At 40.7% G+C, this 23682-nt stretch overlaps 1 protein-coding gene across 20 annotated transcripts in view; it reads right to left on the reverse strand.

Moving 5' to 3' along the window:
• Positions 1 to 21969, reverse strand: part of khdrbs2 (KH domain containing, RNA binding, signal transduction associated 2) — a 44884-nt gene extending 22915 nt beyond the window's left edge. For 11 of the 20 annotated variants that reach the window (XR_005119935.2, XR_005119933.2, XR_005119932.2 and 8 more), the window contains exons 1-3: positions 21548 to 21969; positions 14323 to 14450; positions 3798 to 3914 (exon numbers count right to left, since the gene is read on the reverse strand). Coding sequence is in view for 9 of the 20 variants with exons in the window: in XM_037465519.2 (XP_037321416.2) it covers positions 3798 to 3914; positions 14323 to 14450; positions 21548 to 21701 (399 nt within the window). In the remaining 11 variants the exon portion in view is untranslated. The remainder of the gene's footprint in view (positions 1 to 3797; positions 3915 to 14322; positions 14451 to 21547) is intronic. The other 9 variants (XR_005119939.2, XR_005119940.2, XR_009957244.1 and 6 more) reach the window with 2 other exon arrangements.
• Positions 21970 to 23682: the final 1713 nt, after the last annotated feature.

Genomic DNA, 23682 nt, shown 5'->3' on the forward strand with positions numbered 1-23682 from the left:
GATTTGTTGTAAAGACACCTCTGCCGACTCAACTTCACAACAGCTCCATGAAATGTGTAAATTAATTGACATTTTGTGACTCAGAATGAAAAAAAAAGACATGGCATTCTGTTCAAGTCCACTTTTGCCAAAATGGATTTGAGAAAGAACAAAGGAGAAAGAATGACAGCAATAGTGCTTTTAGAAGGGAGAAAAGGAAAATAAATTTAGTTACAGTCAAAACTTGACATCACATATAGATTGAGCGGGAGTAGTGACAGATCTTGCCAGAGGCATAATAACCTTTGCAATCAAAGGCCTAAAAGATCCCCTTAAGTATCCTATGAGCTCAATGCACAACTCGTGTTAGTGAGGCCAATGTTTACTGTTACAGAGAGGATCCAGTGAAGAGAGAAAAGAAGCTTGATATGAGCAAACAGTATGTTTAGTAGCTGTCCTAGCTGTGCTTGTCTCCTGTCGATCTCTCTCGCTAAGCGAGCTGTCAGTGCATCTCTTTGGTCTGTCGTTGTCTTGCTCCCCCGCCAGACACCCCCCGGGCTGCTCGGTGTCTTTGTGTGTGACAAACGTCAGTGTGAAATACTATTTGTGTTTGTAAACTGACAGGTCGAAAAAAGAGAGACATGGTCCCGCTTCAACTCGCGTTCATGCAAGAAATGAAGATTTAGCAGCAGCCTCTTTGTGGGCCAATCCAGAAGTGTCCATACTGTAGTGGGTGGGTGTGTGTGTGTGTGTGTGTGATGACCCTTACAGGCACACACCCTTTTAAAACAAGACACTGCTTATCTCTGGTTAACTCTGGATTAATGCAAAGTGGAAAGCAGTGAAGTGGTTGATTAGCAAGGCATACTGCAGGCCAATACGGATGCACTCACAGACCCCAGAAAAAGATGATCATTAAGTAGCACATTTGGGGCCGTAACATGGATGGTGTAACATGAAGAAGGACATCTGGGCGAGCCAGCTTGAATGAGCCTGACATGCCTAATGAAGTTGTATTATTATTTAAAATTCACATGTTCTATGGTTAGGTTTTTCAAAACAGGAGCTGCCGGACCATCCGCACAGACTGAGTTGATCAACTTCAGGTGGGGACTCCTGCTGGACAGGTGAAGAATGACAGGTTTGCTGAATAGACACGAGATCCTGAACAGCTGGTGTTGGACCATTTGTTTTTTCCCATAAATTATAAAAGATACCTAAAGATATCTAAGGATCCAAATTGACAAGTTGTCTGACCATGTTTCCAGATTTACTTAATCTAAGTTACGAAACAAAATAAAACCCAAGTATTCTACAAACACTGCAAAATTAAATCAATGATAATTTCACATTGAATGTGAGGTGGCTGAATGTCTCCCAAATCCAAAACAGGAAGAGAGCTCCAAAGAATGAACGGCAAAGAAAGGGAAAAAATGAAAAAAATGCAATGAGGTGTTGAGGTTGGATAGGCGGCATTGAGCTGAAGCTCGTCTACAAGAAGGCACTGAAGTAAACACAGATTTCAATCCGAGCTCCTAATGGAAAATGTTCCTGAGTCTGATTAAAGAAAAGAGCAATTACCTCTCAATCTCTTTCAAGGCTACGAGTTGTGCAATATGCCTTAGTCCTAAATGTGTTGTTAAAGGAACCAATTGCATTGTAACATTGTAATCTGTTCTACACTGAACAAATGATCCAATGGGATGTCAACCTAAAGTGGGCGCCTTTGTCTTTTTGTGTTTTCTCATTTTTGAAAAGATTTCGTTCGACATATTTTCATGTTTTTAAAAATTGGGTGTTGAGTGCTTTGCTCAACGAGAAGATGATGGTGGCTGTTAAAACAAGCGAGTTTGCCACTCAATTGAGTTCAAGCATTTTGCCTTGAATTACAGTTCCCCACCATCGAGGAGTTTAATTAAAAATCACTCCTTAAATTTCAGCAGGCTTCCCATTCAATGTCAGAGAGTCACTGTGGATCGGAGCGTGAATGTGGGCGCGTGATTGTGTCTCTGTTTCAATGGTTTGTCGCTGAAATCTGTGGGAGTTTTACACCCGGAGCAACACACAGAGCTATAAATCAGTTACAATGACTGGAGTAAGATGTCTTTTAATCCATCAATATGACTTTACTATAGGTTTAACTGCAATATGGACTGAAAGAACTCCGAAATAGTATTATTTTCTAAACCTTGCAGTGTTTAGTTTCTAGCTTACTCAAGGTGGAATGTGGCATCCCTGCCGTAACTCGGTTAACATCCGTGCTCAAAGGTGTTGTGGGGACCATATGTTGTGATATGTGTTCGTACGCTGCACTAATGTAGAATTCCTGAAAAAAAAAGCACCTTAAGGCGAAACAGATGGACCCTTCAGATGAACTGGATGAGCTGGCAGAAATGTGCTCTTAATGGCACTTTTGCTATGTGAGCAGCACACTGCCTTGTGACCGGCTTCTGGAGCGGCAGTCGGCCTATCAGTCATGAGCTTTACGTGTGAGTCTTATCACAGTCCTCCAGAGTGTACAAATCAATCAATATGGCACACAGAAAACACTAAGCCCAATCAGATTGTAACGTAGCCGGCCTTTGGTGAGGAACAACTGTGAGGGGTTTATTATTTTCCTTTGAGTTGCACGCAGCAAAATGAATCCCTCAAACTAAATCTTAAAAGGACACAAATAATACCCCATGTTAGTGATTGGTGGCAGTTAGTAACTGATTGACTAAATATTGTTATAATGCATGTTGTACTGTGCAGTGCAATATCACAACCATATCACTGTGTGCATACAAATATATAGTTATTTTGCATACAGTTATAGAAGCTCTTTCTTTAATTTTACACATGGAAGACAAGTTAACGCAGCAACTGAGTAAACTGAAAGAACTTAGTGGCAGGAAGCCAGAGTCTAAATGAGCTCTGGCTCCAGCCAAGGCCGATTCACAAATGTAGCGCTAAAGTAACGTTTCAGTGCCTTTAGACTTTCTCTGAATACAAACTTTCAGCCTCACAATTAAATTTAAATGGAAATTGATGCAAAAAAGAAATTATAGAGTCATACAGATGATGAATTCTTGGCTTTATTTAGTTACCATAGAAAAGCTTACTCATCCAGAAGCTTTACAAATCTGTATTTTTTACATGCTGAACTAAATAATATATAGCAATTTCAGTTAAACTGACTATTGTAATTTTACTTACTGATTATTTACTTACAAACCGAGGAAAACTGGGCTACAAAAGCTACTGAATGGACCTTGTGGTGAAATTTAAACTTATGAACTTTCCATCTCATTTATTGATTGATTCAAATATTATTTATCAATTGTAAAGGAATCGTTGTATTTTGTTTTGCAAAGTGTGAACTGGAAATTTCAAAAAGTGAGCAAACTTTGATTTATTGGAATAAGGCTCCAGTTTCACCAATGAGGTGAAAACACCTCAAGTCCTTTGTCACGTCTTGGTGTCTGAATCTTAGGCTGCGGTAATAATAGCAATGTAACTGTAGCCGTGCACCGAGACCTGTTAAGAGCGTGCACACTAGATCCAGCAGACTGTCTGTGTACACACTCGGATGACTTTGGCTGAGTCAGCAGGATAAATGACTTTGACAAAGAAATTAATTACTTTGCATTCATGATGTACTTCTAACAGAGGGCTCAGTTTGTCAACTCTACTCCGGGTGTTATCTGTCTCCCTTACAGCTCAGATGTTGGATATGTTCTCCTGCACTTTGCTGCTACTTCAAGCCCTTTACTTCTGATAGATACATATATTGGACATGCCCAACCACTATATTTCAGCAAAAATCAATATCTTACCTTCCCTTTATCCCTCATGGACCCTTTGCCGAGGATGGACATCTTCACTCCGGTGTCCTCTTGTAATCGTTTCATGGAATTTCCCCGTGGTCCCAGCAGCTTTCCAACGAAGTTAAACTATGATACACGAGATAAATACAACATCAACACACATAACGGATCAAAGTTTTCAACACATGTAAAAAGGGGGGGAAAAAGGAAATCATGGGAAGATGATGTTTTTCTTTTTGGAAGACACACATGTTGGCGGAAAAAGGAACTAGATTGTTTTGGAAAAAAGCTTAATCATGAAAGATCCTAGCCAGGCTTTGTATGTAATATGCATAATGTTATACATGTGCACAAGAAGTGATGTTCATATTCGTAAACGAATGTTAACCAGGTCTGACTTAGAGAATTTGTGTAAAAGGGTTGTTAGTAAAGTGGAGGCTTCCCAAAAGGTCCAGATTTCTAATGATTAAATCTCTGGAACTCTCGAACCAACAATGTGACGGGAAGTTACACAACCCTGACAGTGAAACTCTGTGAGCCTATACGAGTGTATGAAATGAATAACAGGTTTGCTGACCATTAGTCATCTACTGTGTTATCATTTTCTGATTCCATTCACCATTTATAATGCGAGAAAAAGCTGAAATGTAGCCTGTGATAAATCAATAGAATTGTGTTTTATGTAACACATTAAAAGTGAATGGGACTAGCTTTGTGTATCCATTCATTAGCCTGAACTGTGCCCTCACTAGTCATGTATTTACTGCCGTTTAGGGTCCTCCATTTCATGCTGAGAAGAAAAGAAAAGGAAACATGGGCTCAAACTAATAACGTTCCTGAGACTGTTCCAGAGGTCAGCGCTCAGATAAAGTCAGAAATAATGAGTTTCTTCCCAGTGGGAAATTAATACTATCCAGATGACAAACTATCAGATTCCAGGCTCGGGGCTCTGACTATCATTTCCCGCTTACTGTGCACCAGCTAGTGTTCAATTTGAGAAAAGAAGCTGTGGGTTGTTGAAGGCACGACGCGGCTTAGATTAGTGGTGATTAATCCTAGAGGTCAAACGCACAACTTTAGTCAAATGGGTCGTTTTCTGGAGAAAATCTGAGCAGATGATCAATAAAAAAAAAACAGGAGAAAAGGTTACTACTTGAAATACGCCCACCCAAAACGACCTGTGCTATCTCACACACTATTTGCGTGAACTGCACTAGGTTGCTTGACCTTGGAATGTTAGTGGCTGGATGAGATGACACGAGACCACCTCCAGAGCTGAACAGGTGGTCGGCCGCCCACCACAACACATCTCTGGCCAACCCCAAAGTGATATTAACCTGTTCTCACAGCACTTTCTCCCACTGTGGCTGAGCGGATAATAACTTCAGCGCCAGCTTAGTGGCACATGCCGCCTCCAAAAAACTCTACAAACTGCGCACTCAGCTTATTCCGTGAACATCATTAACACCGCGAGTGAACGCAGCGTCTCAGGTTCAAGAGGCGCCATGGGGACGCTGAGATAAGACATCTTAAAACAAAGAAGAAAAGAAAAGCCTCCCTTCCTCCTGCCCTTGCTTTGTCCTCTGATCTGAACGATCAAGGCACCTTGGAGGACGCCTCTCCTCACAGGCGCTGCTTCCACAGGACTATCCTGCAGCTGGCAGGGAGCTTGGCAGCAGATGGTCGTTGCGGGAAAGTTGGAAATGCGCTCGCTGGGCGGTAGAAGAAGAGGGTCTTGTTTTCATTAAGCTAATGAATGTCTGGAGCCTCTCTGCTGCTCCATGCCGAGCAATTTGGGCTTCGGAAGGGGGCTCGGTTCGGTGTTAAATGAGGTTTGAAATTATGCAGTGTGCCCCCCGCAGTCTCAACTGCTGATAACTATACGGACAAAGGGGTGTTGTAAATACAGCGTTTACCCACAAAGAGATGTAGAACTAATAAAATGTGTGCACTTATCTACTTATTTGTACTTTATGAATTTCTAAATAAAGGACAAACTTTTAAGCTGTTGTGAAAGAATTCTAACAAGAATATTAAAACCTACTAAAGCAACTGTGCAAAGCACTTTTCCCAACACCCTTGATGCATACATATATATGTATGATGAAAGAAAACAACACAATGTATTTTCTTTATATATAAAGCAAATGGGTTGAACCTGGACCCCTTTTCCTGTGACGCGACTGTGCTATTTATAAGTGCTGAATTACTGGAGCAGTGTCGGCTCCAGCCATAAAACATGATCGATTTTAAATAACATTTTATTATGGTTTGTTACGTTTTATAACGGTAATTGTTTCAGATATTTCTCCACTCTCACTCCACTCGAATCTCATTATTTTAGCTGTAGGGTTGGAAAGTGTGAGCTGAGAGTTTGCTGTCCTGGGAACATCGGACTTGATTACATTGACTGATTACAGCAAGCTGACAAGTGGTATTTGTGTCATACTGAGTGCCAGTCAAAAGTTTGGACACATTTTTTCATTCAATTCAATGAGAAAAGGGGTCCAGACCTTTGACTAGTTCAATATCTGCGAATTACTTTGTCGATTTCCCTCCTGCAAAGTTGTCTTTCAGTTATAAAACCCAACACTAAGCCTTTATTTTTTCTGCTCCAACCAATCACTATCAAAGTGAAAGTTCACCCCAGTACACATAATCCTCCTATTTTTCAATTGGTTATGCTGGTGTCCAGTTTCATCACTGAGATTGATTACACAACCATATTTAAAATGAGAACAGAAAAATATTCTGGCAAAAAAAAGTTAGTAACACTTTTCACTGTGTTTGACGTATTCCACATCTGGTGTTATCTGTGACTGAGAAAGTCTGAAAGACACCTACTTTTCAAAACTGTTTTGCACCTCTAATGCCCCAAAACATCCCTGAGCAAGTTCTTAATATTAATAAAGGCTTTGGTGAGGGAAGTCTGACCACATATGGCTTCTCTTATACATAATGTAAAACAATATAACCACCGCCGTCTATTGGATGATTTATTTATTTGATGAAAGAAACAGTGCTGCAGGCTGTAGTATTTTATCTTTATTTCATAACCCGTCACTACAGTCAGTGCCATAGAAGATCTCTGTGAACACAGTAACATCCCAGCTGGATATCAGAGCAGCACACAATAATATTATTTCCATACACTCATAATGATACTTGTAAATATTTTATACTCTCGTGACCCTGATTCTATAATGCGGCAAAATTTAAAGAAATATAACTGAAAGCATAAAAGCAAACGACTAACTCACATATAAAAAAAAGCAACTTCTAGATGATTTCAAGTGGCAAACTGGCCCATTTCCGTGCTTTCTGTGGAAAACATGGAAATACTAAAAATTCCACTTCGGCACCTTAACTTTGTCAAGGCGCTGTAGTGCTGCACAACTAATAACACAAAACCCTTTCTCGGCTTTTTTACGTTGGAAAATGAATGCAGTTCACTGGGTGCCCTGCAAGATTTGCAGACGTCCCCAAGCACTTACCCCCAGGTTAGCGAGCTGTGCTATTGGGGAAGTCCAGGTCCGGTGTGATAGGAGGATTAAAGCCTCAGGTAGCGCTCCATGCTTTAATGACAGCTATGGATGACTGGGCTGGAAGTTTGTCGAGAGAACTGTGTCCCATCAGCTCAACGGACATTTAGGACTTACTGCTCACCTGGCTCAGTGTGTCACATAATGAAGCATGACTTTGTTTTACAGCCGTTGTCGAAGCGTGCCGTTTTATCATTAAACAACTTCAGCAAAATATATAAAATATTCACACAATACATCAAACAGAGATATATATATATATATATAATATTGGGGGTATTGGAGGGAGGCCAGCTGACGCGGCTGTGAGCATCTGTGTTGGTGCGAACAATGCACCCATAACTTAGAGCTTTCACTGCGTGGAGTGTTTTGCCATCACTCCCTGTAACCATAATGCGACGCTAGTGAACGCACAAAGGCATGCATCATGTTACTCTATAAAAAGTGCGCACTACTTCATGTCGATGTCGTCAATTGGATGCTGTTTGTCACATAACGCTGATTTATTTTTGCCAGTAGTTGATGCTGTGACTATGAGTGAATATTGGTGGAATGGCCTCGCCACAGCAAAGCCATTCCATCAGACACTAAGCACTGGAACACTGTTAATCACAAAGGTCTTTGGATTTCAAAGAACAAATGGGAAGTTGATCTGAACAATTCCCCAGAAGGAATTAAAAAGTGAACATATGTGGCACATATTCTGGTGATAGGGATGAACGGTTTGGGAGTATTAATATTCAAAGCCACGCACCTTTTTTTATTTTATTGGTCCGTATCCTGTCAGCGCAATACGTTATTTTTTTGTCAAGTGTTCCAAGATCCATAAAGACGAACAGCAGGCCACACCAAGGTGATGAAATGCTACAAAAGCAGTTTGTCTGCTAATATTTACTTATTTAATTACCCATTACTTATTTATTTATTTGCTTCATCAACATCACAGCTGGAACACGCCCATACAAACACAAAATAAATCAAATCCCGCCTTCTATGTTGAATCCAGTTCCTTTCATACATTCATGGTAAGGTGCGTGATGACATTTAACTAGATGTTGTCACATTTCCAGGATGAAGAGACTATTCTAGTAATTAGTAATTGATTGACCTGGGTCCCTGTATCGCTGGGGTAATTTCTAACATGGGGAGGCATTTATCTTTGTTATGTCTCTGGAGCAGCATCGTGGCAGACAAAGTCCTCACGCAAACACTGACTGAGTGGGTTCCCACAGTGGAACTCTGACGCTGTGGTACAAGTACCTCATTTTAATTCACATGCGGTACTCGTTGTACTATATTCAGCGGTTATCTCAAGCAACACACCTTTCCGCATGATAGGCCTTTCTTTGGGGCCACCGACATCTCAAAGACCAAAATGCAATTCCTGTTTTGAGTAGAGCACAGCTGCTGCACGATTTAAAGGTCACTATAACAAAAGGCCACTAATCTCCAATTTGGTGCATCCACGAGGACAATATACAATTGAATGTGTTGTACTCAATGTACCTGCCAAATGGATAGTTAAAGCCCAATATTATCACATAAATGCAATATAAAAAGCTTGTTTAAATGCAATAACTGTAGAAATGTCTATTTAGTCTCTAACTAAATCAATTTATTGTTATTTTAAGGGCATACACGTATACATGCAGAGTGGTCACATGACTGGACTGAGACAAGCAGACAGTATCAGCCATTGAAAATCCATTTCATGCCCCAAGGTTGTGAGATGCTAATCAAGCTGTCTCATTAAACAGTAGAGGATGCATTTTGGTTATGCAATAATGGAAATGACTATGCAGCTTAATCATAATTGTACGGAGTAAATAGTGATCTCGGCGTAAAATTTTGAGGTGTCCAGACTGTATAATTTGTTTAGATGTCAAAACGGGACAAGTACAGATGTACCCCTTCTTCTCTCGTTAACCAAGATCACTTGTTTCATGGTTTTATCCCTTTTTTTCAGAAGCGATTAAAGAAAGCAATGCGAAGGTCACTGGAGCATTGTGCCAAGGACAACTTTGTTTATCCTGACAGGCTACAAAAAGACAACAGACCTGATGCCGGTTTTACAGAGACACCAGAGATGTCCCCTGTGAATGATGCATCATCCCTCCAGGTTTCATCCAGCTGCTGGAGCTTTACCAGGTCGGATATATTTCATCTGGCTTTAGTATCTAATCAGCCAAATTCATACATCAAGACACCACGTAAAAACACACTGCTTGCCTAAACCTGTTAACTTCCAAATGTTTGCTGGCAGGTTGGGCATTAATCCTATTTTGAGTAACATTTTCCTATATCCGCTCTCCAGCTAGTAGCTCACAATGAATTCTCGATGCTGACAGCTGAAAGTGAATGCATTATTCAGCACGGAAGGGTAGTGTGGCATGTTCAATATGTTATTGGTTTACCAATGCATTGAATTTGAACTGGGGAAGATAATAAAAGAAGATAAAGTGGGAAAATGCAATATACCGATTATGATTTTTACAGTTCTACTTTTAGGGTGAGCAGCTGTGATGGGGATCCCTTTCCCAGAATGGGAGAAGTGTAACAGATGTGTACAGAATGAACACCAAGTATTAGCATTGGTAATGATAGGTGTAATACATTGCCCCTGCTAGGTACAATACCAGTCCATGTTGTTTCAGGTTACTATTGACAGAATGGTCAGAAATATAGTTATATTTCAAGACACTTTTTTCATGCAGCACAGTGTTTTTGTCCACTTATCCACATAGTATGTAATGTCACAGCAGTCTCTCTATCTCTGACTCAAAGCTTGACCATTTCTTTGTTGCATAGCAAGAAAATTGATGAACATTAACTTATTGGCGCAACTATAGATATTTAGATATAGTCTGTTTGTATATAATATCGGCAAAAAAATTCTACCCTAAAGCATGAAACTACATAATATGACCGGATAGACATTTTGACTTCCATCAAGGTGTCTGCAAGCTAGTGTGCAAAGAAATTAGCCAATGAAATGCATCCAAAATTAAAGTTATTAACAACACCGGGGCTTTTCCTGCTCTGGCAGGTGTTGATTGAGTACAGTTGTCTGTCTGTCTGTCAGTGGACCATAAAGAGAGATTTCATCAGTACTGGTTGTTTCCCTGTTAGACGACATTAATCTTCTACACAGTCACTTTGTCAAATCCGAAACCATGCGGAACATTTTTCCTTAGTAATAATGTAATTTCTTTGCATTTAATTATTGTGCAGCAAGATGGCAGATGTAAGCATGAACGAGCTCTGTTGGACTGCTGAGACGTGAAGAACAGAGTTATGACATTTCATGCTTTGCCATCTGTGAGAGAACGTAGGATGGGACATTATTGAAATTGCTGTGACAGAGAGTGAGGTTCCAACGTGAAGTAAGATAAAACTTATTAATTTGTGACTCAGGGCTCTTGTTATTTTTCCTATGTGGAAGGGTTAAAGAAAGGTGGAAGGCCTATGTAATCCATGTTGTCTGATTGTACGTGGGTCGGACTGTTGTTAGTTGTTTGTTTATGTTGGTGTAATGAATGTGTTAACGTTACACAATAGTATTAGAAAGTGTTAACACAGCAATATCCCTAGTTTAATAAACATATCGTCATATACTGTATATTGGTATCCACACATATTTGTGGGGTATTTCTGTGTCCTTGAGGATTCTCATCTTTCTTTTTTCTCATCATCTATCAAAGAGTTGCTTCATGTTGCTAATTATCATTAACTGAAAACGCAGTGTTACCAAGATGTTAGTGGCACTGCAGTTTTCTTTTGGGGTGCTGACTATGCAATCAGGTCACTGAAGTTACTGAAGTTGTTGTTAGACAACTGCTGCGGACCGCTGGACTGCACTGCTTGTTTATTACAAAGACAGAGGATATTGTGCTTGTGTATTATTCAATAAGTTTATTCTGTTTTTTGACACCGAGCTACACTGTTAACCTACTACATTAACCATGAGCTGATTCAAACCAGGCACCAGAAATAATGGTGGCATCGTACATCTCTAAAACATGAATACGTTTATGAAGTATAGTTCTAATAAGTCTTGCATCATGCTCGCAAAAACTCACAACACCACAATGCTGGTGATAGGGATGAACGGGGTCCTCCTGGGCGAAGGGCCTGTCTTTGTCACTGCTCATCAAGTGCAGACCTTGACAACAAGTCACTCTACAAATCAGCTGTGCCAGTGGGACTCCTGCAAAGCTTTGTAGAATTATTTTTGTCTGTCAATGACCAAGCCACTGATTGACAAGGCATTTATCTTACACCCAGGTCATCAAGGTACGCAGACCTGGATGAGCTACAGTCCACAATAAGCTTCCTGGATCGTCACCACATGAGATAAATGACCGATAGCATCGCTACCAGCATGAATTAAGCATGAAACAGCCGTGTTGTATAAATACTTGACACATACCTCCCTAGAGGCGTCCTCTAGTCTAAACTAAATGCTGGCCAAGGGGCACCTTGAGGTCGGCTTTTGAAGGACATCTTCAAGATCAACCTCAAATGATTCCCCAGATATGCAGTACCAGTCAAACACATTTACTCGTTCCATTCAATGAGATAGTGTGTCTACATTTTGACTGGTACAGTTGCCCCGGGAAGGGAGTCGCTTAAAACAGAACAGCGTGGAGAAAAAGTTTCAGGAAGCAGCTACACTCCATGAAAACAATATATTGACAGAAAAGGCTGTCAAACAGTCAAACAGCAGCAAAGAAAGCAGAGTGTGCACATCAAGAGAGGCTCACGTCAATGCCCCCACGATTGACCTCTTCAGCCATTTGAAGACCCATAATAAGGACCTTCATACCCAACTCATGGTTGCCTTTGATGATGATGATGATGATGACTGCTTCACAACCTGAGCAGGAACCATGCTCCTTATAAATATTGCAAAAATGAGGGATACCCCTAAAAAGGTTGTGATCCGAGCTTTTGTGCTTTAAGTTCAGGAAAAAATCAATTCTTGTATTTAGAAAATATTTTTTGAGGAAAATGCACTTTGAGGAAGCAATACGAGCACGATAACAGATATCCCATTTCCCAAGACACTCTCAATTGGCATTTTTTATAGATTTGAAATCTCTTTAATTGAGTGAGGAGTTCCTGAACACAGCTTAATTACTTTCTCAACAATGATCCTGAGGAGGAAACTGCTAATTGATTTCTATGGAGTGTCCTGAGGGGCTCGCTGGGCTTAAGCAGCCCGCCTGAGCTCCTGAAGCACAATTAAATGTTGGTCTGCCCTCCTGACATCTTCCTTTCTCTAGTTATTTTGAATAAGGCAAACAAATCAGGTGCTTTGAAGACATACGGCTACTAAATCATAAATCAAAGGCAAGAAATAACATGGACAAAGGAGTGTGCAGCACAAAGCCAATTGAGTGTTTTTTCCTCAGTATCTTACTCAGAAGCCCTTTAGTGTGCAGTCAGACCTGCAGCGACAACAAGAGAACACGAGGGATTCATTTCAAACAAATGCTTGGAGACAACAAAAGTGTCTGCAGAGAGATAAGTAGCAGTCATCCAATAGATGTTTAATATTTCACACTTGAGACTTGATGATAATGTTAGCAATATTGTTGAAAACTTGAACCTTGAACAGAACCTACAGGTTTTATATGATGGGAGGCGCTAGTAAGCTCACACCTTAAACTATAATCAAATTTAGTGGACTGAATTCATTTTTTCCGTCCAGAAGAAAGGGCATTTAGTGAAACGTAAACCCAAGGACACAACATAACAGCAGAGTTTTGTTTCATGGGACCTTAAAATGTATAGTAGTTTTTAGCTATCTTATATTATTACATATGTAATGAAAGGACTTCTGGTGGAGTATCATTCATCTGGAAATAGAGGATTCATATTTTCAGACAAGAATTCAAATGGTTTGATCATATCAAAAAGTTATTTTTCAACCATGTGCAACGACTTCAGCATTCACAGTAATGCATTGAAAAATATATTCACAGAAAAGAAAACTGGTCTCTAGTCATCTGTCTACACATGGTATAAAACAACGTAGTTTAAAACACGTTGTGTGTTGCTCAACAGAAGCTATTATTCTCTTGCGTTAAACGGGTGATGAACATTCAGCAGAGAAGGAGTGAAGCCGATTGGTTCCCCACAAGCAGCTGTGTGTCATCCCTGAGCTGCGTGATGGACCTGCCTCATTAGTCTACATTTCAACTGCCACAAAGTAGTGATGTCAGAATAAAGCGTATAACCCGCCTCGCAGTGATTTATTGACTGTATCCCTGAATACACTGTTTTTTTCATGACTACATCAAAATATGCAACACGGTCTGGTAAGTTGTCGTTAAACAGTTTGAGTTTGTTTTTCCCCTGCATCTATGCCTCCAAGGTGACTCGTACTGGAGGACCAGGAACTCGCTGAGGTAATTACATCTCCCAGGTGGCTCCAGACACTGTTGGGTCTCCTCCCTCTATTCTGTGTGTGTGTGTGTGGGGGGGGGGGGGGGGGGGGGCGCGGCCTTCATCACATGGCGCATCTCCACACCTGCTGGCAATCAACACGGCTTAAGAGCCGCACTTTTACTCTCCGCTCGTGGCCAGATTATTTCTTCAGCTCAGTGGTACTTGAAGCGCGGCCTCTCTACATTTTACTGACTGAAGAGACGTTGTTCTGTACTTTGGGAACATTGTGCATCATTTTTTTAACTTCCCCTTCCTGCGCCTTAAACCGGCCACGGCCGCTCACGCCGCCTTCCTGCATCCTCTCCATGTTCACCTACTCTGGCGTGTTCTCTCCGTGTCTGCTCTTGAGTCCAGCTTAACCTGACCGGGATCCCCCACAATGAGCTGCAACGTGTTGCGGATGAGAGGAGTGTTGGTCAGCCTGCTGGGCCTCTGCCACCGTCAATCAATCCCAGGTAAGTGGATGAAGACGGATGGATCTCGCCTCTCATTGTCTGTTCTTGTCTTTTGTGCCACGGTGTGGGGGTTGTGTCTCTTACCTTTGGATACTGTTGGATTGGAATGAGAACTCTTTCAGACAGCTTGATGTTTTTATTGCTGATGATATCCAGGTATTTCTTCGTGTCCCCATCTTTTCTTAATTCGTCCCCTTCATTCTTTTCAATTTCTGCAGCAAAAACAAAATGAATAGAAAATGGAGATAACGTGATTTGTTTTTTTTCCACTGAGGAAGCATCGGGTCAACATGAGCTGCAGCATGACAAACAGCCTGGGGACACTTCTTAACTATGCATTTCAATACATAGTGAATATTTCACTGATTATTTTGTATCCCCGTATATGCTCTTGTTGCAAAATCTAATTATAGAGAGATGAGATGAGAGGTGTATATTGGTCTACAGCTTTAACAGGAAAACTCAACAGTGTTATTTCTTGATTCATTTATTTCATAGCACTTGAGCTGAACCACTCACAAATCCTTTAAGGGCTCCAGAAACCAAGCTATCTTTTGTCCAGCTTACAGGACTCTTCCTCCGACGCTAATTAATACCGGGTGGAAACTTATCAGCACGGAACACGTTGGCTGGACAATGAAAGATGTTCCTAAACAAGACCGCAAAGGAGTCGCTCACCGCTCCTGCGCCGCCACATCGAAACTCGAGGATTTATTTATTCTGGCGCGCTTCCCCCTTATCTCCGCTTCAATAGCCAGTGGAAAAGGCTTTGAGGTTAAAAACTGCTGCCCCCATCTGGATGGTTCATTAGGGGGGGCAGAGTTTAGACAAAAGTATCTGTGAATAAGGTTAATAAAGCGCGTAAATACAGTTAAAAGGTTACAGAATCTGCCTGAAAGTAACACTAAGACGTTTAGAATTTGAGACCTTATCATATTGGGTGGAGCAGATAGTGCCTTGTTGGAAAGGTGTTCTCAACAGAGGGTCTTTCTTGGACTTTTTCCTTGATGTGACCTTCTTGACACAGCTTAATGATGCAGTCACCCCCCATAGTGATTTTATTTTTACTCAATACATTAAGGTTCTTTTTTTTTTTTTATTGTCTGTGAAATTACCACTACAAAACATAAACATCTTGAAATACAATGATTTCTTTCAGTGAGACACAATCTCTCTAATTGTGCCCTGAAGATCATTTGAAGCTGAACATGCTGTCTTCACTTGATATTTCTCTGTGATGACTCAAACTAAAGCTACACAACTTCCTGAAAAATCTATTAAATCCAAATGGGAGAGTGGAAATTAATGCATGTTTAAAAATGTTATTAAGGAGTTGCTAAATGGAGGAGACTTAATTAATAGCTATCATTTACTGAAGCTTTGTGCTCGACTTTTCAGGTGAGCTTTCTTAAGCCACTTAATTTAGACAATATAATGAAACTGTCATATTACTTATGCTTCTGTGAAATACTAAGTGAATTTCCATGTACCACAGTGAGGCTGACATGGGAAAAGAGGTGAAGCCTCCCTTGCCCCCAGCGTATAGCCTGTACCTGAAACCTCTTGCTGAATCACAGGTAAACCGATTTAAAGACACCTACAACCGCGCCCCCCCGCCCCCTTCATGCGACCGATTCGCACATGCTTGTGAGACACTTTTACATTAATCCTTCTCGCAGCAGTTAGAATTATCGGCAATGTCCGAAGTATCGTGACATGCTTATATAGCCACGTCATCGACATACAGAAAAGGTTTACATGGCTAGATGGGTCAACCAAACGTTTAACCTTGAAGCTATTTTTGTTATAAATTGCCAGGATATTTTGCTTGTACTAGTTCTGTTCATTTGAGGAGTAGTAGTGCCAGTTCCAACATATTCCATGATTTGTTCTGGTCTTCGCCGCGTTGGAGAGAGATTTTGTTTTGTGCGGTTTCCATTGCGAAGGGTTTCCCTTTGCGACTGGCATAATGTTCGCATCATTTGAAAAAGGGAATGATGTTTTGGTTTTTTTTACGATCATTATACTCTGGAGGAGAACATAATGTGAAACACCTTTTTTTATATTCTGTTCTGCAGCCTTCCAGTGAACTCAAATGGTTGTGTGTGTGTGAGAATGGGAGATCGGCAAAGAGAGAGAAAAAGAGGAAAAACGCTTGCAATATCTAAATCTGGGGAAACGTTCACACCAACATTATCGTGGGTCAATTGTAATACGGGAAAGCAACAGAAGCCTAAAGATCAGAGGAGGGAGGATGTGCTTCGAAGGTCGGTGGTATCCTTCCTCACACAAGATGAACCCAAATCTCACTAGGCGAATTGAACGAGTAAAACCCTCTCAGCGACTATTCTGGTGCTCTTGATCCCCTCTGTTGCGCTGGCCAAACTGCTCGAGCAAAGTGGCTCAGCAGCCAAAAATTAAAATTACAACCGCGGTTTAACTGGGCCGCTACCGAGAAAATGCACATGTTGTGCCGAAAAATACGCTCCGTTAGCCTGCCGCAGCTTAAGGTTAAATGCATCTGTGTGAAGCAACACAGCATCAGCACTGTTAAACAGGTCAAAGTTTGTTCATTCATTCTGGATTTAAGATTAATTTAGACAGCAGGCAAAATCAACATATCAATAAGAATTTGGATACTAGACAAGATATCCTTACTGAGACAAACACAATGTATATTTGCCATCAATACACTTTGTGTGATTGCACTGAACTTTCCCAGACTACAATTCACCAGAGGCTTTAATATAGTTTGCTAAAGATTAAACAGAACTGTCCTGCAATGTTTGAGCCACAGTCTGCCCAAATGCAGTTTAATAACATCAGGAGAGAGGAATGAGAGCTGCACCATTTGTTGGTTACTGCTCAGCTGTCTATCCTCACATTGAAGCTTTATTACATTTCGGTTGTTGTTTGCCATGCAGTACTTCCTACTAAAGCGTGCACTTGGTTTGTAAGATGGTTATGCAAATATGATGAAGTTGAGACCGAACTGTCTCCTGCACTTTGTTGACCCATCCATCGGAAAACCACATCAACCAGAGAACCGTTCACCTAAATACACACAGGGAGTCGCACTAATGAATCAATCAAAGGAATTCTTCCAACATACAGTAGGTTAGATTACGTTGTTGCACTGCAACGCCTCAGAGGGATTTTATGAAATGAAACGGATGATAAAAAAAATCATCACATCCAACAGGGCGAACTCTGGATGTTCTGGTAATCAACGTGTACTCAAACAAATAATGCACACAGTAAGCATCGTTCACTCGGCTCTCCTTTTATTTTGAAAAAATGTCTGGAAAACTGCAAACCTCAAATAAGCTGAAAACGGATGGACGAGATTTAAAGGAACACTGCAGATGTTGAATGGCTAGAAAACCTATTAAAACTACCTACTTCTATTTTAGTCATCATTTTACGAAGTTAGAATTTAACTCCATTTGATGTGTTTTTTTGCTTTCAATAAAATGAACCTTATGTTCACAACAGTACTGTATGATTAGGGAGTCATTATGATGTTGGTTGGTATTAAATATTCATCCATAATTGATTCACACCGTGCAACAGGTCAGTAAAGAATGGAATAGTCAAAATGCTTCATTGTGTGCGGGCGGTTCAACCACCTGCATAAGAGGTCGAACACAGACGCTTTGAGTGCTGCCATCAGCCTCGAGACGGCTAAATTATTCACAGATTTCTTCTACCAACTGAACGGTATATTTATAACGACTCAACAATGGCAGCAAAAATGAATCCCTAATTACTGTCCAAAACCTAATTGTATGCTCACATCAAATACATAGCGAGGTAGGTAGCAGAGTGGCAGACAGGCAATTAGCCTCTTCCACTTTGGAGTCATAAATGTGACTGCATGGGGTTGGAAATGTGCGCCAATGTTTGACCACTTGCTGTTTGTATGTTTTTAACTGAGCTGCACGGAGGACACATTTTTGGTTTTGATATTAAATCTACAAACTAGTCTTAAAATACTCTGGTTATTACTTTTTCACTTGAACTTCCATTAAGCACACACATTTGATCATGGTGGTATTTCAGTGATCATCTATTGACAATAACTTACAAGCCAGACTGAAAAACTGGTTGGGGAAAACTTTGACAGCATGTTCATCATCCAGCAGTGTAAATATGTATGTATAACATTTGTATTAATATTAAAGTGTATAACGGGATCATTATATGTATGTATGAATGTATGTATGTATGTGTGTACATACACACAATGCAATTTCCGAGTTTAGTAACACATATTATTTTCCTGATTTGATTCATTGAGTTATTTGTTCCTTCATGTTTGTGGCACTCTGCTTCATATAGCACTTTATTCCCTTGTGTGATGGGACATTCTGCGTGAATGTAATAACTGGTATGTTGAACGAAATGGCACATTAGCCTCCATCAGCATATAGTGATTTAATAATCAGGGTACAACATCTCTTCAAAATGTGAATTGAAATCAAACCCCTTTCAAATGTAACCGCAGTATCTGAAACGACTACAGTCATGTCATGAAGACACTAATTCATATTCCTCCTCCTTCCCGTCCTGTTGTGACCATTCAAGATGCTCAATAACGTAATCTAGTATTTTATAATTGTCAGAGTGCTGCTGTTATCGGAAGCTTTAAGTCCTTACAACCTTGGAGTATAATCTTATTCGAGCTAGGTATATGCTCATTGTAAGCCACTTGATAAGAGCGTCTGCTAAATGCAGAGAATGTAATGCAATGTATCACTTTCCTCAAATGTAATTTTTGTGTCCTTTTGACAGGTCGTACCCCGTGGTGGTTTTATCTGAAGCTGTGAGCCGGATTCACTGCTGGATATTGAGCAGGTGATAATGGATACAGTGAATATACGAGCAACCATTGCTAAACAATAAAGGGGGGGGATTAAATACGGTGGATTCGCCCTCTGGTGGAACATCGCCCCACTCAGTCGTAACAATATCAGACTTTTTAGTGGACGTTCTACCTTTTCTGACTAAGCATCCATGAGGTGTGAAAATCTCCTGTAATACGTATTTTTACATTGGTTGTATTATGCACCAAACAACAACACCACCACCAACAACTCTCAAAGCCTCATAGATTCTGAGTATAAGCTTGCAATCTACCCTTTGAAGCTTACCATCTGAATATCTAATTATAGCTCTTCATTATTGTCAAACTAAGGCTAAAACCGTTGCAGTGCATCGCACTGGTTCATGTATTGTCCAATTACTTTTAAAGTTAGAGGGTCATTTCCCCAAATGTGGTGTGAGCTTGTTTTTTCGATAGCCGTGACTGAGCATTTTCATCCTTGTGTATGACCATGAATCCCCCACCCCCCCACACACCCCAAAAAAAGGTCAGTGCTTTGAGGCAAAAGTGTTTTAAAGCAAGTGGAAGATAGACGTGATGAGTACAAACTCATGTTTTTGGTGAATTGGAGAGCATTGTGATCTGTTTCAGCACAAAGAGTTCAATCTCTAAATTTTTAACTTAACAGACATAAAACAAATCCTAACGTTGCACTTTAACATAACTTAGCAGATCTTTCTCTGTTAACCATTACTTAGCCTGCTCCACATCTATATCCGTTTGTCAAGTAGAGATGACTTCCGAAAAGAGAGGTCTCATGCAGATACGTTTCTTGTGATCACTGTGCTTAGCAGCATATACAGTATATGGGGCATTTAAGATAATACATATTAGCTGCTAAAGTGTTTAGTGATAAGGTGAAGTAGATCTTGTGATTGCAAGAACATGTATTCACTTCTTAAATATGGAGCCGTTAACGGAGACCATGCATGATGCGGTTTATCGTGACTGATGTAGATGATGCACGATTAAATGCGTTACTAATTACTGTTGAGAGCTATGAAAGCATGAATCCATAAATGAGTTTATCTTGGTGTTCACTGATATGTATAATACTGCGTTGACCCTGATCATACGCCGACAAAAATGAGAACTGTTGCAAAGGGATTGAATTCACAAACGGTATTTCACATGCCGCCCACAGATGATTAGGTTGAACATTGTCCAAGCTGACAATTCAGTATTGTCTGAACTGACAGTTTATCATAACAATTTGTCCACTATTGTGTATGTAGGCTGTTGTTTATCACCATGTTAACTGGACACATGCTTTTATATTGCCATCTATTATGTATGATTTAACTAAATAAAATAAACTATGAAGTTTAAATGTGTTATTATTATTGTGCTAGTTGCCGTTCCCTGTGGATATGATGAAGCATTAAAAACTGTTTTTATAATCCTGTGTGAGTCAGCCATGTGATAATTTCGCCAAGTGCAATGTGTGACGGACGATTCCAGCTGCATCACAGCGACAAGAGGCGCGCTGTCAGGTGTCTCATCAACACATTTCAACAGTAAGGCTCAAGGGGCAGAAAACACCTGAGCACAAACACCTTTGTCCATTAACACCACACAGTTTGACTGGACCGCCTTTAACAAACATGTATGTATGCAAGTACACACTGTATGCAAGTTATGTAAGCTGTGCATTAAATCTAAAGACTGTAGAAATTCTGTCTCAATGGCATTAAGCCCCCTCTGTGACCTTGATGGTAGTTATTAGTTACAACAGTATGTAGGGATACAAAGAGAAGGTATGTGTCACGCTGCATTCTCCTAAATGTTGTATTAAAGGTAAAGTTAGGTAAAGAAAGATGACATTTAGTCAGTGGTTTGAATCAAGAATGGTCATGGTGCATGTCCAGTTTGCTGAACATAAATCCTTTCTGACAACATGGAAAAAAAATGTTACAATTGATTGTTGTATGCTGAATAGACCAGAGCTGGCAATGATAAACTGTACAAATCTTAACGGCACTGTCAAAATCCAGAGAATTGTACACATTTAGTCCTGCCATTTTTCATCCGGAGCTGCTCTGTGAATAGTTGAAGTTATTGTTGTGTACCAGAGGTTGACCTTGGAGGCACTGAGGTGAAAACATGTTGACTTTACAGGCACTTTACTTTCTGTGCCCACGCATATTTCTCTCCACAGCGGTATAAACACCTCAGAAAAGTTCTGCACTGGAGCCAAAGAGCAGCCGCTTCCATTAAAAACGGAGCACAGTGAATTCCATCAAACACGCGTTAAGAGTCAAGGGCAATGTGTTGAAAAGAGCCCGCATTAGGTCACTGTACTTTCCCGAAATCCCAAGCAATGCAATGATATTTTTGTTGTTGCAGGAAAGCGGGTGATATCCTTCGGTAAATAACTGAACAAAGTAAGAGTAGATTCGACTATGAAAAAACCCACCGACTTACCTTCTGAAAGTAGGCGCACCGCATGCACCAAGGAGGGGTCCAAGCTGTTCTTCTCGGCCACCAGTTCAGGTAAGTACTGATCTGGATGCATTATTACCACGGCGGACCTCTTCGCCAGCGGCGCAGGAGAGGCTTCGGGGCTGAGCGTCGGCATGCAACCACAAACCTTCCTGCTGCTGAGGCTTCTCTTTTTTTTCTTTCTTTCTTTGCAGCTTCAGTCCAGAAATTGATTAAGCGCCACAAGCAAACAAGAAAGAAAAAAAACTAAGGCGTCCCGGGTGATCCGAGATGCTTGACTGGTGGTTGAGATGTGATTCCGAGGTGTGAACGACTCGGGGTGGGGGGCGGGGGGGGGTTGACTCGTGTTTCAGAGGTGTGAGCCCATCTCTGCCGCTGCCTGCCTGCTGCCTCTCCTCCTCGGCACCCCGCCAGACTCCGGCTCACTGCTTCTGCTTCTGCGGCTGCCGCTGCCCCCCATCCACCTCCACCTCCCCCTCCCCCTTCCCCCGTAGCCGGTATTGGCTATTCTCTGGGACAGGCGCTTCTGGAAAACAAAGGCCAACCCCGCCGAGTGCATACCAATAGGGCGATGTTCTGTGAGAGGGAGTGGATCCGAATAAAAGAAAAGTTTGCACGTGTTAGGGGCTGAGTCCGTAGAAAATATCTTTCTCCTAAATTCAAGAATCTTTTTTTATGTTGTTTGCATGTATTGCAAACACTCCCTCAAAAAACAAGTATGACTTTCTAATATTGATTTCATTTGAGAATATGAACCAATACAACAAACGTTGTGGGCTTGGTTAGTCTACACCAATACCCTGTAACAGCTTAGAGAGGAGATGTAATTATTGCTGATGTGAAAACTTTGATTATTGCTAAAGCAGTACTGCCATCAAAACATTTTTTGTCCAAATAGTTTAATTCAGCTTTTTCATATAGCAAAGCACACAGTGGTACATCTGTCCCGCTAACTGATTCCTGTCTCTGTCCATGGTGCTGAACACACTGACTGCATTGATCAGAATATTAAAGACTGCGGGGGGACTACACACCCTTCTGCCATCGGTGAACCAGAGTCCGTTTCTATGTTTCCTTTCAAGTGGAGTCATGAGACTCTATTTGCCAGTACAATCAAAAAAAGGTCCACCATCGTAGTGGTACATATATAGAAATATAAATATTAAAAAGTTTGCTGTAAATGTGCACATAACTATATTGTACATCTAGCTAAACTGGGTGCATCTCGTTATTTAACTGGACTTGGAACTGAAACCAAGGTATATGAAGTTAATAGACGTAGTTAGTTTATGAGCCCAATTCAACATCCCATGTCTTTAAGAAGACAATTGTGACTGACAACTCAGATCCTCTCTTTATCAATTTTGAAATGATATGTTTAAACTTGGAATTTATATATCTTTACTGCACTCTAGCGGTCAAAGGGCAACATTGCATATTTCATAAATATTTCAATATACTGTCAGTTGGTGAGACTGTTAGGACTGTATAACTGAGTTTGGGAAAATGGCCAACTCCCGTCAGTATGGAAACAAGACGTTATAGTATAAAGGTAGATTTGTCTTTATTATGCAAACATAAAAGTGTTTCGAGAGAAAATGCATTGCAAACCAAAAGAAAGTAAAAAATATATAAACTGAGAATACATTATTAGTTAGTTTTGCTTATGAAACTATTGTTTTTGCTCTCAAAACCAACACGTTAAGGTGAGGAATTGAAGGAGAAGTTGAAGCAAATGTCAGCATGGCGCATAGTACAGAATTATTTTGATCAGCACTTCTCAGACTCTATGTTCATATTTACAGACGGCTCCAAAGATCCCGAAACGGGGTGTGCAGGTGCAGCAGTTTATATCCCGATGAATTGATATGTCTTTACTGCACTCTAGCGGTCAAAGGGCAATCTTTGGACAACTTCCATTAAGTAAAACTATTGTAATTATATTGCAATGTATCAGAACATATGTAAGTACAGTATGGCAGGAGTACTGGGATGATCAGGAATCTGGAAAGGCATCTGTACAAGATACAAAAACATGTTGGAGCAAGGAGAAAGGTGGGATGGAAAAGAAGGGAAGGGAATGTCATCACTTGACTGAGAATCGGACACACAGGACT

The sequence above is a fragment of the Pungitius pungitius genome, chromosome 13 (genome assembly GCF_949316345.1).
Source record: "Pungitius pungitius chromosome 13, fPunPun2.1, whole genome shotgun sequence".
Classification (NCBI taxonomy): domain Eukaryota; kingdom Metazoa; phylum Chordata; class Actinopteri; order Perciformes; family Gasterosteidae; genus Pungitius; species Pungitius pungitius.